The 15,368-nt window shown below is 42.9% G+C and overlaps 1 protein-coding gene across 7 annotated transcripts in view; it reads left to right on the forward strand.

Annotated features, from left to right (window-relative positions):
* The window catches only part of PALM2AKAP2 (PALM2 and AKAP2 fusion), a 264,841-nt gene extending 250,220 nt beyond the window's left edge, over positions 1 to 14,621 (forward strand). For 6 of the 7 annotated variants that reach the window (XM_027710346.2, XM_027710335.2, XM_027710340.2 and 3 more), the window contains 3 exons: positions 1,274 to 1,452; positions 4,717 to 4,755; positions 10,980 to 14,621. In XM_027710346.2, coding sequence (XP_027566147.1) covers positions 1,274 to 1,452; positions 4,717 to 4,755; positions 10,980 to 11,072 — 311 coding nt within the window. In that variant the 3' untranslated portion in view covers positions 11,073 to 14,621. The remainder of the gene's footprint in view (positions 1 to 1,273; positions 1,453 to 4,716; positions 4,756 to 10,979) is intronic. The other variant, XM_027710336.2, reaches the window with a different exon arrangement.
* Positions 14,622 to 15,368: the final 747 nt, after the last annotated feature.

Genomic DNA, 15,368 nt, shown 5'->3' on the forward strand with positions numbered 1-15,368 from the left:
CTGTTGATTTTTGCAGGAGGTTTCAAGGCTGCTCTCTAGTGGCTGCCACTGTCATGATGCTTTTTGAAGGAGCAGCTAGGATTTTCCTTTGCCTCAGCAGTGAGTTTCATGAAAATCTGTATTATCCTTCTGATTACTTCACTTATTTTTAAGGGGTTTACAGTGAGTATTTTTCTCCTTTTTTTGTTTTGTTTTTTGAGAGTTTTGTTTGTTTGTTGGTTTGGTTTGGTTTTCTTCCCTCATCCATTGAAATGTCATATTTCAAGGAGTTGATGGTGGTCCCATAGAAAAGGAAATCTGATTTTGGTTCAGTATTGCTTTCTTCTGTCATAGCTGAGAACCCTGGCACATTATTCCTATGACCTGCCACTGTCATCCTCATTCTTCCTACCAGGACAAGGTGGGTAGCTTAGCCCAGACCAGTACCTGGCGATCAGAAAGGCAGACTGTCCTTCCCAAAGGAGCATGGGTTGTTCACCCCCTGAGCTCTCCTGCAGCTTGTAGAAGTGGTTTCCTTGTTCTGATACGCCTTTTACCCACCTCTGGGGTCACTGTGCCTAAAACAGGCTTCCATGGGGTGAAATGGGCACAATTAGAGAGAAACCTGACTTCTCTCTGACTTTCCTCCCACCAGGAGACTGAAGAGCCCTACCTGAATGAAGGGTTTATAGGACAGAGACCTGATCCTGTTTTGCCTCAGGTCTCCCTACAGGAGCAGCCTGTGCAGCCTGCAGGGAACTACTGCAGGGGAGAGCAGCACCAGGGATCAACCCCAAACCTTTCTTGCTTACAAAGCAGATAGAAAAAGAGAAAAAGCCAGCAGTGCTTAACAAGATACCTTCTTTGGATGTCTTGTGCATGGTCCCTGTGTGTTGTATTGTCTGAACCAGAAAAAAAAAAATCTTGCAGTTTTCCAGAATCTTAAAAACATTTCCAAATAACTGAAATGTATCCTGTAGGAGGGAACAGGGGTAGTTCAAGAAGATACTACTGTGAACAACGGCAGTGGGTAAAGCTTACATTGTGTCATTTGGTGACTCCTCTAGGTTTTGTAAAAAGATTGAATAGTGTTCTGGTGTAGTGGATTACAGCAAGAGGGAGAGTGGTTTTAAAGTCCATGACCATCCTGATTTGTCAGATTGTTTCACGGACCTTGTTCCAAACTGTTTCTTCATTCAAACCCTGCTGAAAATGGTTCTCCAGCTGTCATCTTTGGTAAACAGCTTGTGAATCCTCAGCTTAGGAAGGATCATTCTTTTTCATATCGTTGCAGGGAAGATAGAGAAGATCAAGCCTCCTCCATCCCCTACCACCGAAGGCCCTGTCTCACAGTCAGACCCTCCATCCGAGGAGTCTGCTGGAGCCCAGCGACCCAAGAACCTGATGCAGACCCTGATGGAGGATTATGAAACACACAAAACGAAGAGACGAGAAAGGATGGACGACAGCAGTGTAAGTGCCGTTTTCCTTCTCACTTTTTGCTCTGTAATACAGACTATGACTCACAAGAACCAACAGACAACAAAAAAAACTATTTCACCAGAATCTGCTCAAATCACCTTGCAAGTGTGTAAGGATTTTAACACATTGTAAGGAGCAGATGTTCGAAACATCTGGGAGGATGGGGGCCAATGGAGAGGAAGAGAGTGTCACTGCAAATATTAAAGGCAACTCAGATTTCATTTTAGTTAAGTTAACCAATAATAAGAGCAGTGGATAGCTGCACTACAACTATCAGATTCTGTAAATGCACACATCACCAAGACCCTCCAATGGCTTATTTTAGTTACTCTTTGAACTTTTTGGATCAAGCATGTATTCACACCTGTGTTTGTAGACTCACAAAGTCCCATCCCACTGTGCTCAGGATTCATTGTAAGTTGATAACTTCCCCAGAAACCACTTCTTGTGGAACTGGACTGGGAATGTCTCAGAAAAAAAACTTGGATCCTTCAATAGCCAGCTTGCTATTTCCTGCTGGACTTGTTTTTCTTCCATACAAACAGTAGTAGAGTTTAACCAATTAAGGCATTCTTTATTAGAAGCACTAATAAGAAGAGCTATGAATTTTGTAGCTGGAAGTATCAAAATTCAGAAGCAACTATTATACAACATGTTTCCAAACAATACATGAGCTGTTTCTTATTCAGACTTGTTATTACTTTGGGCAGTGAGTGCAGAAGGTAGTGAGATATAAGTGCAGTATAGAACTTCTTGAATGGTCGCAGTGTTTGCTGAAGCAGCCACAGTCCTCCAGGCATTTCCCAGAGATATCAGAACAATGACAGTGCCAAGGAGCTCATGCTCCAACAAACTGCTTTCTAGTGATGTTCATTAATTGCAGGGTCTCATTAGGAGTATAGAAGTAAGCGAAGGTTTGTAACATGAATACTGCACTAGTCTGGCAGCTTTTTTAATCATTATTGGTAAATATTGCACAGTAACATACTTAGAATGAATGCACTGTTGCACTTTTGTTGGCTAACTAAAATGCAAATAGATTAATCTCCAGTGCATACCAGAAACTTTCTGGTCTGTTATTCTACTGAGACCATTAAAAAACAAGATTTCATTGTCCATCACACTTCTGCAGCCACATAGGAAGCCAGCTTGTGCACAGAAGCATGCCTTGTGCACAGAAGCCAGTGGCAGTGGCATCTTGGGGCATCTTGGGGCATCTTAGGAAGGAGCTGCTCTCTGGTTTCCTCTGCAAAGCACCCAGTGAAATTAGGTGGCTTCACCTGTTCCAGTTAGTGCTGTTTTCTGGCATCTCTCCAGAGGATCTCTCTCTGAAGGTGCTCAGAGGCTTGCAGGGCACATGTCACAACTCTCACGACCTTTGTAGAAGCTGTGAGGAACATGAAAAAAAAGATGAGTATAAAACTCCAACTGTGCAAACTAGAACTGGTCTTTGGGAATCCCACACTGAGTGTCTGTCAGTGGCTGGAAATTTTAGCACAACAGAGAAGCTGCTCTACTTAGAGGGGTAACACTCAGCTCTCACTCACCCTACTCTCTTCCTCCACCCTTGTGAAGAGTGTAGGTGACTTGCCCAGCCCATGAAGTGGTGGCTGAAATCTTCTCCCACTGGTGTGATGGTCACATACGTTCTACTTGTAATGCATGTTGTAGCACAGTAAAGATATGCAAGATGTCATTACATCTAACTCCCTCTGCTCATTTACCCGAGCGCAGCTCCTCAGATGCTTGTAGAGCGGCACATGTGCCCCCTAGAAAGCAGGCTGGCCACAGTTGCCTGGTCTCCTCTGCAGTTTGAAGTAAGCCCTGATGTCCTGACAGAGTGCTGGTCTGGGCAGTGTCTGACCAAAGAGGTGTGCTCTGGATGCCAGCTCGACTATCCACTGCTGCTAAAGTGGCCCAAAAGTGCCCAAAGATGTGCTGCCAGAGCGCTGGTGCCAGTCAGACAACCCTGGGGGAGATAGATCCTTTTCTGGGATGAATTGTCAAGTGAATTTACAGAGCCCCAGCACACACTGAAATCCCGCAGTGTTGAGGTTTGTTGTCATTTTCCTCTTCTGTTAAGCCCATTGCATAAAGCCAAACAACATTCACATTCTTGCTGCTGCCCACCCAAAATCCTATTAGAGATCTGTGTCCTGTAGCAGCCAGGGACAACTTCCTCGGAACAGCAGGAGTGTTTTGTTTCTCTTCCTTGCCTTTTTCCGCTCTCCTTTGGTAAACAACTCCCACCATTGACAAGGGAAAGATAATTTAAATAAGAAGTGCTGCGCTTGTACCACTGTCAGTTTGAGCTAATATTTTACGTGCCAGGCTAAGCAATTATTATTTAAACAACGAATAGTTTTGATTTGTCAGCAGAAAACATTTGATCAGTGTTCTCAGGAAAAAAAGATTTCTGTAACTAAAGAAACAAAAGAGAAATCACTGGACTGTTTTTAAAAATACATGAAATATATGGGGAAAGGAGCATAACTAACAACCAGACAGGCAGCTGCCACTTGGAGCATTACATCCAGAGAGCTGAATGTGGCTCAGTGTTGCTCTCTCTGAGTGAGGGGAACCAGGGGAACCAGGAACTCGAGTACTGGGAGCAGTCAAGGTGCCATGGCACAGCAGCCATGGTCTTCTGAATGGAATTGTGGAGAGGTTTGATGTCCATGGAAACTCCCTCTCATGCTGAGCACACCAGCAGTATTGATGTATAGAGATTTATTTTCTCCCTACATAAGACACATCAAAAGACAGGAGAGTGGTTTCCATAGGACATCTACCCTGTCTCTCCTTCAGGCATCACCAGCCCCTGTTTTATGTCTGGCTTCAGTGGCTACAACATGGCCTCTCTGTCCAGCGCTTGTGGGTTTTGCCTTTCAGAAGGGCAAATCAAGTGCATCTGTTCTTGGAAGAACTTCACTGCTCAGTAAAGGGGGCAGTTTCTTCCAGAGGATATGTTACAATACAGGGTTTAAATAGATGAGTAAAAGAGAAAAAGCAGCAGCAAGAGAACGAGTCAAGCACTGATGGTAAACAAGACTGAGACTGGCCAAGCAACGTCATTAAAATAACACCAAACTGAGTAATCTTTCTTTTTTGTTTTTGTTTTTGTGACAACCAAGTTGCTTGAAATCTTATACTATGGAATGTGCCAGTTCTTGCAATTTCTTTAATTTGTTCTTGTTTCCTAGTTATAACATGCTTGTTCAATGTACTAATGCTGGTCTTTTCCCTTTCTACCAGTACACCTGTAAATTACTGTCTAGCAAGGTTACTTCTGAGGTACTTTTCAACTGCTTATTTATTTTTGCTTCCTCTTGCATGGTGATTCCAAGTGCATGTTGCTGCAGTTGGTGTTTTCATACTGTGTGCCAGTGCCATTTCATATCAAAATCGGGATGCCTGTGTGTGTGTGTGTGTGTGATATTCCTGCATGTCTCTCATCCGCAAATATTTGTGTGGCTGGTTTTTCTAACCCTTGGATTCCGGTTACAATTTCTGGCACGGGAGGGGTTGTAATTAAAGGAATGGGGGCTGTTGCCCAGGACTTGAACATTCCTGAGGCAAGAAATGTGAACTTCTCCTTAATCCCTTTTATGATTTAGCGGGCAAAGCTAAACCTGGGATCCAAGCACCCTCAGATACTGAGTGAAACTGCCGTGGCTTTCCTTTGTTTCTGATTACAATGTGTTGAAATCTCTGTATTTTGTGAAGAACCTGAACATCAACCTTTCAGCTGTGGAAGAAGAGTCAGGTCAAGTGCATGGCCTCAAGTCTGCTGCATTTTGTGATCCTGTCCTTGTCCCTGTCCGTTGTGATGTGATGACTGATCAGACTCCCACAGCTTAGCATCAGTGTTGGTCTCAGGGTAGAAGAAACACAGACCTACCAAGGAAAGGGTATTTAGAGTGACATTTAGTATTTTAGCAAGGCAGAACTTGCACACTCCTTATCCCTATAAAGCTGGACTTTGCCAAAGGCAGTAATTTTAAGAGCAGGTAACACTTTTGCAATGTTTGTTAAGAACAAGATGCTTAGTAATGTGGATATTTCAGTTGCCTGTAATTTTCTGTGCGGATTATGGTAATGACTGACATTCATTTATCCAACATCAGCACTTTTTTATAAACATGAACCTTCCACTATTTTCGTATTCCATAACATATTTGACCACATCAGCTACCTCAAGGCAAGTACATGAATGTTTTCTGTCCTGGAGAGTAAAGCAAAGTCAAGTCTTTCCTATTCATTAAATAATTTAGTGTGGGTTTTATCTCACTGATAGAAGCCAGTGATTGATCTTTGTGTAGAGTATTTATAGAGAGTTAATCAGTATAAGAGCAGTGTGCTTTCAGATGATTTTAAACACAAGTTGAGCCTCTCCTCCTCCATAATATCTGCACAATAATCTAAGTCAAGATTTATAAACAGCAAGTAGTGATCAGAGTGTTTGATGCTGTGTGAAAGGCATAAGCTCAGGTATAGATTTTACATGCCCAGCCTGTGGCCTTCTGCTGGGAAAAGTTTTGTGTCCACCTGTATAATGATAATGACACAAGGAATTAGGAACTGGAAGTGAATGTGCGTGAATGCGAAAAGTGTTAGAAATAAAAAAGGCTGTAGGACACAGCAGTTCTGTATGCAGGTGAAAGAAGAGTATGTGTTCTGGCTAATCCCCAGCATCTAGCCTCAGACTGAAGAAACCATATGGTTCTCACTGGAAATCTTTAGCTGAAGCCAGGCAGTTGTTTCAGAAGGAACAGCATGAAATGCCCTTACTCTCTACTGACCTCACAGCTGAACTGTGTCTCCTGTTCACTACAGCTTTCCATTATCCACTCCAGTGCAGGCAGGTGGCTCAATTTTAGCCATTGTTGGCAGCAGTGGAGCTGTCCCAGCTGTGCTTGCACCAGCTGGGAGCAGGGCCTTCCATGCAGTCAGCCTGACAGCTCCACTCCAGGAAGCAGCAAACAACCCCTCAGCAAGGCACAGTAACTGCTGAAGTTAAGCTACGTGCAGCAAACTACATCCTGCTTCATTAGGGCGATGTGGTTGCATCACCCCCAAACCCCTGCAGCCTATATTAAAAGCACATCCGTCTGCTGTTTTAAAGAGACTTACGTGTGTGCCCATATATGGGATGTTTTTATCCTCAAAATCTTCTGCTTTTGGCCTTAGAGCTATATGAATATTTAAATTTACAGGACATTAGCTTGAGCTTCCTAAATACCAATCATACTGTAGGAGATAACTGCAATTAGGTGACATTTATGCAGCATTAAAGGCTACTGCTGAAAATTTTTATGTTACAGAACAAAACCAACACACTAGATTAGATGGCACGGGGCATACGGTTTGTGTTTTAATACTGACCAGCAAGAATTTAATACTTTTCTGTCTTGTTTCAAGTAAACACATTTTAATCTCACATACCCTGTTCCTAGTGTATTCACTGAATAGATTAAGTAAGTGCAGTAAAGGAAATACCTTCATACTGGAGAAATAGATGTTCTCTCAATAGTTCCAGTTTTATTTAAAGCATTTAGTTTATCATTCCTGAGCAGAAATGCTCACATCTGCAGGAGCAAGCAGTCTGTTCCCTGAATTTGTGCTTCTGTGTCTTTGTGCACAGTGTGCTCCATGGACATGCTGCAGCAACTTTACTGCATCATACGCATAGATTTTAGACACCCAGACCTTTGCATTTTCTGGGTTTTTATCGATTGGTTGGTTGGTTTTTGATTGTTGGTTGGTTTGGTTTGGGTTTTTTCAGTTCTTCGAGGTCCAGATGGGAAGAATCAGTAAAATATTAAGCTCCAGAGAAATTTTTTTGCTTGCACATCACTTTTGCTGCTAGTGTTCAATAAATATTAGCCTGTACTGGATAGTAGTCAGTTTTCTGACTATGCAGAGAACTTCAGTGGTTGACATAAATATGCTTTGGGCTAAAGCATATATCTGTTTTGCTTTTTTTATTGGCACTTAGAGATCAATTATTGTTAAATGTGTTGGAGGGAAACTCAGGACAAGTTGGTCTCCATCTTTAGGATAGATAGAAAAATTAATCTTACACCTAACAGTGGCAGCTGTTTAAAATTTTTTTATTTTTTTTAAATTCTCAAAAATAAATTAGATCTATGAGGAAAGAACCCTCTGCAATTCTTACTGAGACCTCGAGCTGCAACCACAAGATCCACACAGCAATTTTTTTGCAGAGAGGTGAAGAGTGCTTCTTACAGCCCTACGTGTCTTTTTTCTTTCCCTCACACCTGCTTCTGCTCTCCAAATTCTTCGTGTCCTATTGCAGCCAGTACTTAAATCACCTCTCTCAAATAAGAGGTTTTATGTAACATTGCTTTTTTTCACTTACGTGGCCTTATCATTAGGGCATAGTTCACAGGCTGAAGAAACATAACCTTAAGTGAAGTGTCTGCTTTATGATCTTTCTGATTTTCAGAATATGCTTACTGCGTGCAGTTGTGAACCCTGGCTGCCTTAGGACACCCTGAGCACCCAAGCCTGGTCCTGCCTGGGTTGCCCTGCCTGCATCCACTGAGCTGATGTGGGGCATCACCAAGGAGGGCACTTATGAAGCATTAAGGTAGCATTTTGTAACATGGCCAAAATGCAATGTGTTACAGACCCCCAAAACTGCCACAACAATAAAAGCAAAAGACTTTGCTTCTTTGACCTGCTGTGGAAAGCTTTTGGTGCTGGACTCATGATGGGTCTAGGGTTAGCCCTGATACCTGCCAAAAAAAAACTTTAAAATGGATATTGCTTCCTTTTTTTAGGCAAGCAGCTTCCTGGGTCATGAATTCAGTGCTTTATTGAGGAGTCCCAATTCCCCACTCAGTCATTCCAGTTGCATGTTATAATTATGCCACTGTTTCCTCTAGCGGGTCTAAAACTGACACAGCCTTGTAAAAACAAGGGTTGTTTTAGGTCACTCTTTTCAGTAGATTAGAAGAATAATTCTGGAGTAACTATTCAAAAGGACCTTTAATTTATATGCTCTACCATTTAGAAGGCTTGCTATTTTAATACTGAGCCAGACATCACTACTTGTTTTCCTGCAAAGTCTGAAGTCCACATTCAATGCCTGCGTGGTATCTCTGATACAAATCTAGATACAGCTTTGCTTGGAGCAACCAGCAATGTTTGCGGAAGTAGACAAGCCTCTGGGCATGTTTGCAGACCAGGAATAAATGGAAGAAACCCTATTGCTATCTTTTAAGACAAATACAAGCTGCCTAATCGAAAGCAGGAATCTTCAGTGTTCAAGGGTCCTGACTGTTGCAAGCCATCACTAGGGACCTTCATAATATTGTGATTTCCAGCAAGGAAGCCACTGACTAGAAATTGTTGTAAATTATGTAAAATCCATATTATTTTCAGCTGGCATATTTTTACAGGCCAAATTCAGCATATCTCATTTAAGTATATAGTGGCAGTTTAGGTTTGAACTTTTGCTTCTTCCCAGTTTCGCTTCTCCATTGTTCAGTTTGGGTTGTCTTTTCTTGCTTCAGGCACTCAGAGTCCCAGACGTGTAATTTAAACTGGTGGTCCTTTTCCCTTCACTGGGAATAACTCCAGTACACAGTTTACAGGCTGATGTCTCAGACAAATTTTTTCCTGATTTTGATTATTTTTATATATATATACTATCTCGTATTGGCCTCATAAGCCACCAGCCTGCTTGTAACAAACGTGGATAGAGCATTCCTAAATCTTCGTTCACGAAGCCTAGCCATGATATATAGTTAGGTTTGTGATCACATTTGTCCTCTACTGGGTAGAATAGAAACCATTCAGCCTTGTCCCCCCTTCTGGTGGTGATTGCCCTTCAGAAAGAGGAGGCATGATTTCAGGCAGAATTTCAGAAAAAAATCCCTCTAGTGGACCTGGACTAGATTTGTAGCCTTGGTCAGTGCTGAGAAGGAGATAGAGCTTTAGTTAAAATTTTTCTCTCTTGGCTAAATTTTACCTTTAGTTCTTTGACTTGTTCATAGTCAAAAGAAACCCGGAGGGCAAAGAAATACTAACACTGGCAGAACTCCACCCTATCTTCAGCTCCTGAAAGGAGGTCTAGGACTTGGTTTAAATGCAGTAGTGCATTCTTATTCCCATAAGCAAAGTTACGAGGACCTGTAATTTCAGCTGGCAGTTCAGAGCTGATTTTGTGATACTGCCTGTACAGGAGCCTAGTACCTCTATACTTTTCCAAACACAGCTTGTCACATCTGAAAGAAGAGTTTCTTTAGTCTTAAATTATTTATTTTTATTCCAGTCAAGGCATAAGTCCTCACTGCATCTGACTTTCTACACAGAAGAATGAAATAGCATTATCCTTTCTTGAAAGGTCTGCTCCTCTTCTGCAGCCAAGGATTGTGCAGGAAGCAGTAGGGACCCGGGATGGATGGCATTGTTTCAGTGAAGAGTCATGTATTAACTGTGGGAATTTTTTACAATTCTTTTTAACATTAAAAATTTCAAAAGTTTGCTTCTTTGGGAGGGCTGATTTAGAACACACTGAGACCAATGAACATTGGCAGCTTTGTAATTTGATCATGGAGCTGTTAATTCAGTATTGTTCAGAAAATAACATTGTCATGTGCTTCTATAAGAAGGCTCCAGACTCCTTTATATCTTAATCTGCTGTGTGGAAAACACCCACGGCCATGCTGAGGAGTACATGAGACACACATCGCAATGATGCCTTTTGGTGTTGTCTAATTTTCTTTCCAAGTTTCTTAAAACACGTATTAAAACTGTTTCTTTTTTAGTTAATTATGTGTGTGCATATGTACAATACATACCCAGTGTGTGCACGTATCTGCGTGTGTGACTATGTGCATATGAAATACATATAAATGTATTGGAGCCCATCTTGTACCAGGTTTTGTAGTTCTTCCTTGTGTAAATGTCCTTTTACTCCAAGAGCACTTTGATCACAGCGCCTTAGCTGCAAGACAAAAACCAGGAGAAGAGGATGCAGGGTGGGAGGGTGGCAGGGTGGGTGCTGCCTAGTTCTGCCTGAGAGGGTGAAGTGCTAAAACAGGCAGCCAGCTGCTTTCTGGGCTTCATGTGCAGCTCCAAAACAGCCTCTGGACTGTTTGCTGATTGCTGGCTCCTGGTACTGAAAGTTTGCAGCTGCCTCTAGGGAGAGGACCAAGACCCTGGGATGGGGCAATGTGCAGCTGGGCTGGTAAAGGGCAGCTGGGGCTCCCCAGAAGACAACTCCTACCACTTCTGTCCTCCTGTGGTGTGGCTTTGCTCTTGTGTGCCATCCCCCCCACTTTCACATCAGTAAGTGCTTCATCGCATGAGTCTCCCCATCTTGCACAAGGTGCGGCACTGGGAGCCTTGTGGGAGGGGCTGACCTGGCTGGTCCCTGCCTACCTGGCTGGTCTCTGTCTGCCCAGGTGCACAGTGTGGGACACCCCTACACAGGGGCTGTGGGCGGCTGAGTGACACCCTGTGCTTTCCCTTTCTCTCCTGACCAGGTCCTGGAGGCGACCAGGGTGAACCGCAGGAAGAGCGCTCTGGCATTGCGCTGGGAAGCCGGCATTTATGCCAACCGAGAGGAGGATGAATAACCACACTGCAGTGTGAAGACAGCGACCAGGCATGCCGGAACCAAAAAAAGAGAAAGGAAGAAAGAAAAAAAAAAACCCAAACACAAAAACCCACCATGAAAGCAGCAGCATTTTAGTCCAATATTTATTAAATACACGAGAAACTCGATGCACATAGACACAGAAATGATCCTGCTCCGGGCAATCCTGAAGTTACAGGAAGAACACACCTAGAAAATAGCCCCTTCTTCTTCTCTCCATCTCCCCTCCGAAAATAATGCAGTGGAGAGGCTGCAGGGGGTGGGAGCTCTTGGGGGTGGGCACAAGGGGGTGTCCAAGATTGTCCCTGTGTGGACCAGATAGGCTGCAGGCATATGGCAGGAAGTTGTCATGGACGAGTCTGTGGCCAGGGCTCACACCTGTGCTTCGTGCTGACCGAATTGACAGCCCTGCCTTGCCCCCCAGGATCACTGTCCACCCAGCAGCTCCTGTCAGAACCTCCTGCAGTTCCTTTGCCTCCCACAGCCGCTGCATCAAGACCGTCGGCGTTAATTCGGCATACTCTTATCCAGCCACAACACACGAAGATACTGCCCTCTGTTCTGTTTCTTTGAGGACACTGAAGGGTTGGGTTTGGGGTTGGACTGGTTGTTTTGGGGGGGTGGGTTCTGCTCCCCTTTCTAGTAATTTATCTGTTTAAAAGGAGAAAAACCCAACAAACAGGGAGGCAGTTATTGCAAATATACAATCCAGCAGACTCAGTCAAACAGTCCTTGTGTTGCAAACACAAGCCATCACAATTTAGGAGTGGAATAGATGGGGATGAGAGCTAAGCCAAATGGATTACCTTAGCTTTAGGATCCTATATGCTTGCAATATCACCTGAACTTCAGGTTCTCAGAGCATATTTACACAACAAAGTTTCTAAGTAGAAAATCTGTATTTAGCGGATGACAACTATTTTTTGATGGTGGGGAGGGAAAAGAATGGCATATGTATTAAATCTTTGAAGATGGATAATTTGAAGCAGAAAGGTAGTGGGAAAGGGATAATAAAGGACATTTAATTTTTAAATGAGGCAATAATTGAACTAAGCCAGACTCTGGCCTAGAAAGAGGTAAGAAATAAAGAAAAAAGATAGTTATGTGTTCAACTATATTTATACAACGTAAAAAGCCTTTGAAGTAGAGTGCTTTGTGGAAGTCTTCACGTTTCCAGGCAACAAAAAAGCTAAAGGGCATAATGAGTTGGAAGGAATGAGCAAGGAAGAGCAGACAAGGGAAGAAAACATTACTTCTGCCGTTCAGCAGGTGTTTCCAGCGCTACAAGCAAACCATAGAGCCTTTAGTTATTGCTTAGGCTTGGGATCAGCAGTGAAGGATTAGTGTGGTTCTGTGTGCGCGTGTGGGCATGTGTGTGTGCGCGTGTGCGTGTGTGTGTGCGGGTGTGTGCGTGAGGCTGGCATACCAGGAAGTGTATGGCAGTGTGTGTACTGATTATTTTCTCCAAAGCTGTTATACCAGCTATAGTTGTGAGTTATGATTTTTTTTTTTTCCGAAAGGGGATATAAAAATAAGGCACTGAGTTAATGCAGTATTTGTGATATTAAAATTTGACCCAACATGGTATTTGCATGAGTCACAATTGCAAAGTATTGACCAGTTTTGTAAGCTGACGATTAGGAAAAGAAATGTGGTATTAATTCTTTGTGCTTTGTATTTGTATGTAGTATAGAGGCTGCGGGTTTACTCTTTCTTATCACCAAGCAATACAATAGGAGTATTTTACAACTGGGAACCATAATTTCTGGACTAGAAACCAACAAGTTTGGGAGGTGATGGGAAAAAAGACACCGAGCTTTTTTCTATACAGAATACTGTCTTTTTTACAGTCAGTTATTATTTTGACATATTTTTAAGAAATCATCAGCCAGGATACTGTGTCCTCCCTAAGCCTTTCCTTGGTTTCATGACCTGCTGTGCTGTTTTATCCTGAAACAGTGAGCTCATTTAAAATGAGTACCGATACTGTGAACATACTTTTGGTGCTTTTCTTAAACACAGAGCTTGCAACCAAATTATTCACCACCACCACCCTTCAGCACGTGATTTCTGTCCATGGACACATATAATTTGGAGGCTTATTTTCAGGGAATTGTAGCAAATACAATTGTATATACCCATGGACTCAATTCTGTCAGTTGTCTCCGTAAGTGCTATTGAACAGAAGAAAACGCTGCTGAACCAAGAGTTCACTGTGATAAGGGCAGCAAGCTTATCTCAAGGAGGCACCATGCCTGTGAAGGAATTACATACCTAATGAAGGGGACCTGTTGTTCAGATGTGGCAGTCGACACTGTGATTAATATCTGCAGGCGGGTCGTTATTGTACAGCTGTAGGAAAAGCAGTGGCACCAGTGCAGCACTAGTGAGACCATACATGATGTAGCTGCATCTGTGAGCTCTGCACATCTGTGTCAAGAAGATTCCTGGCTCCCTCCACCTCTGGGGAGAGATTAAGAGAGAATGGGAAGAAGGAGTTTCCTGAGAAGAGGATATGGCCTCTGCACTTGTGCTGAGGTGGTGTTGCATTAAATGGCGCTTTTCAGTTTCCTCCAATATTTACTCCTGAAAGCTGGTTGAGCCCTGGAATGCCTTCCCAGGAACTTGTGGTAGTATGTTCTTTAGCCTGTAGGCCTGTTTTTCCCCCCTGCTCTCTCTTTGGAAGCTAGTGACATTGATCACTCTTTGTCGGGCATCTTTTCATGCTTTGCCACATCCCCCCCCATACTGCTACAATTGGCCTGAAGTGAAAATTAAATTGTTCCTCTAGAAGGGGGATGTGGCGGTGAGGAGACTCCAGGCAGGAGTTCTCTGCGATAGAAGTATTTGCTCTCGACCCCTGCAACAGAAGTATTGGCATGTATCAGTCCAGGACAGACAGACTTTCCACCCGGCAGTTTTTCTCTTCCAGAAATTATGGACACCTATAGTCAGCAGCACATTCAGTGCTGTGGTAACAAGAGTGAGATGCAGTTTCTTTGCCTCTGTTATTTGATTTGCATGCTACCAAGCTTAGGTGTTTATAAGTATACGCCAGTATTACATATCTATCTATATATGACTGTATCAAATGCAACAAAAGAGCACTATTGCAGAGTTAACTTTGTCTCCACAAAAGAAACGCTGAGATCCTTTCCCGTGGCAAAGACTGGTTTTAATGAAACTGTGTATTGAAAAATAGTTAAGCATTAGCATTTGTGATCATAATCAGTTTGGAGTTACAGTGCAGGTTTTCTGAACAGTTCGTTTTTAAAGCTGCCAGTTTGGGCTTCATCTTGCTCTGTACTGACATTATCTGAAGGAAAATAGAGTAGCAGTGACATGTTTGGCAGCCAAAAGGCAGCATCCTTGTCATGACTTACCAACTAGTTTCAACAATACCTGGCTTTCTGTATGTTAACCACTTAAATGTTATCCTGCTTCTGTTTTATAGTGACTGTGAGGCCTACAATGCAAGTATATAATTATTTTCTCATTAAAACAGAAACCTGTGTTGTGTTTCTATAAAGCTGCCTGTTTCTTCACATTATTGCAGGAAGGTGTGCCCCTGCAAGCAGCATGTGGCTGGAAGAGAGTGGCCTGAGTCGCACCTCCCATGGCAGTCGGTCGGTCTCTCCCCCTGTTCTTGACTCAGTGTCTGTGGACGGCAGGAGTACAGATACAAAGCAGACAATCAGTGTGATCAGCAATGTCCAATTTATTATTGAAATGAGTTAACTTTTATACAGTTTAGTTTGTTCTGGGTACATGCTCAAAACAAGGTGATTGGATAGCTCAGTCTGTGCACGCGTCTCATGCTTTCGGTTTATTGGATCTGAGGCTCTGTCCATGCGGCCTAAGATCATACTTGGCATGCAAAGCTCTTTCTATTGATCTGCCTTTAGGGTTTTTCCGAGATGTGCAGGTGTTTCATTATCTCCAGTTTCTCAAGACTTTCTTACTATAAACATACTATGTTCTCAAACATTATAAACACACAGCTAACAAGTATAAACATTGCATATTTTCACACAGCTTATAAACATTACACGTCTTGCAACTTCTGAAGTCATGTCAAGCAAGGCCTACAGAAATGCAGGAAAAATTGTTCAGAGAAATCTCTCTGCTCCGGCCACAAGTGTCTGTCTCTCTAGAGATGGGAGAGATCTTTCTCCACTCAGTTGCAGGTACGAGAGCATCCCTGAGTGTTTCTGTCCCATTAGCATGCTTGTGGAGGTTTGCAGAGGCCAAATCTGCTTTGTGAGGAATCTCATGA

Source organism: Pipra filicauda, unplaced genomic scaffold, assembly GCF_003945595.2.
Source record: "Pipra filicauda isolate LSUMZ 115617 unplaced genomic scaffold, ASM394559v2 scaffold71_size5581439_pilon, whole genome shotgun sequence".
Lineage (NCBI taxonomy): Eukaryota > Metazoa > Chordata > Aves > Passeriformes > Pipridae > Pipra > Pipra filicauda.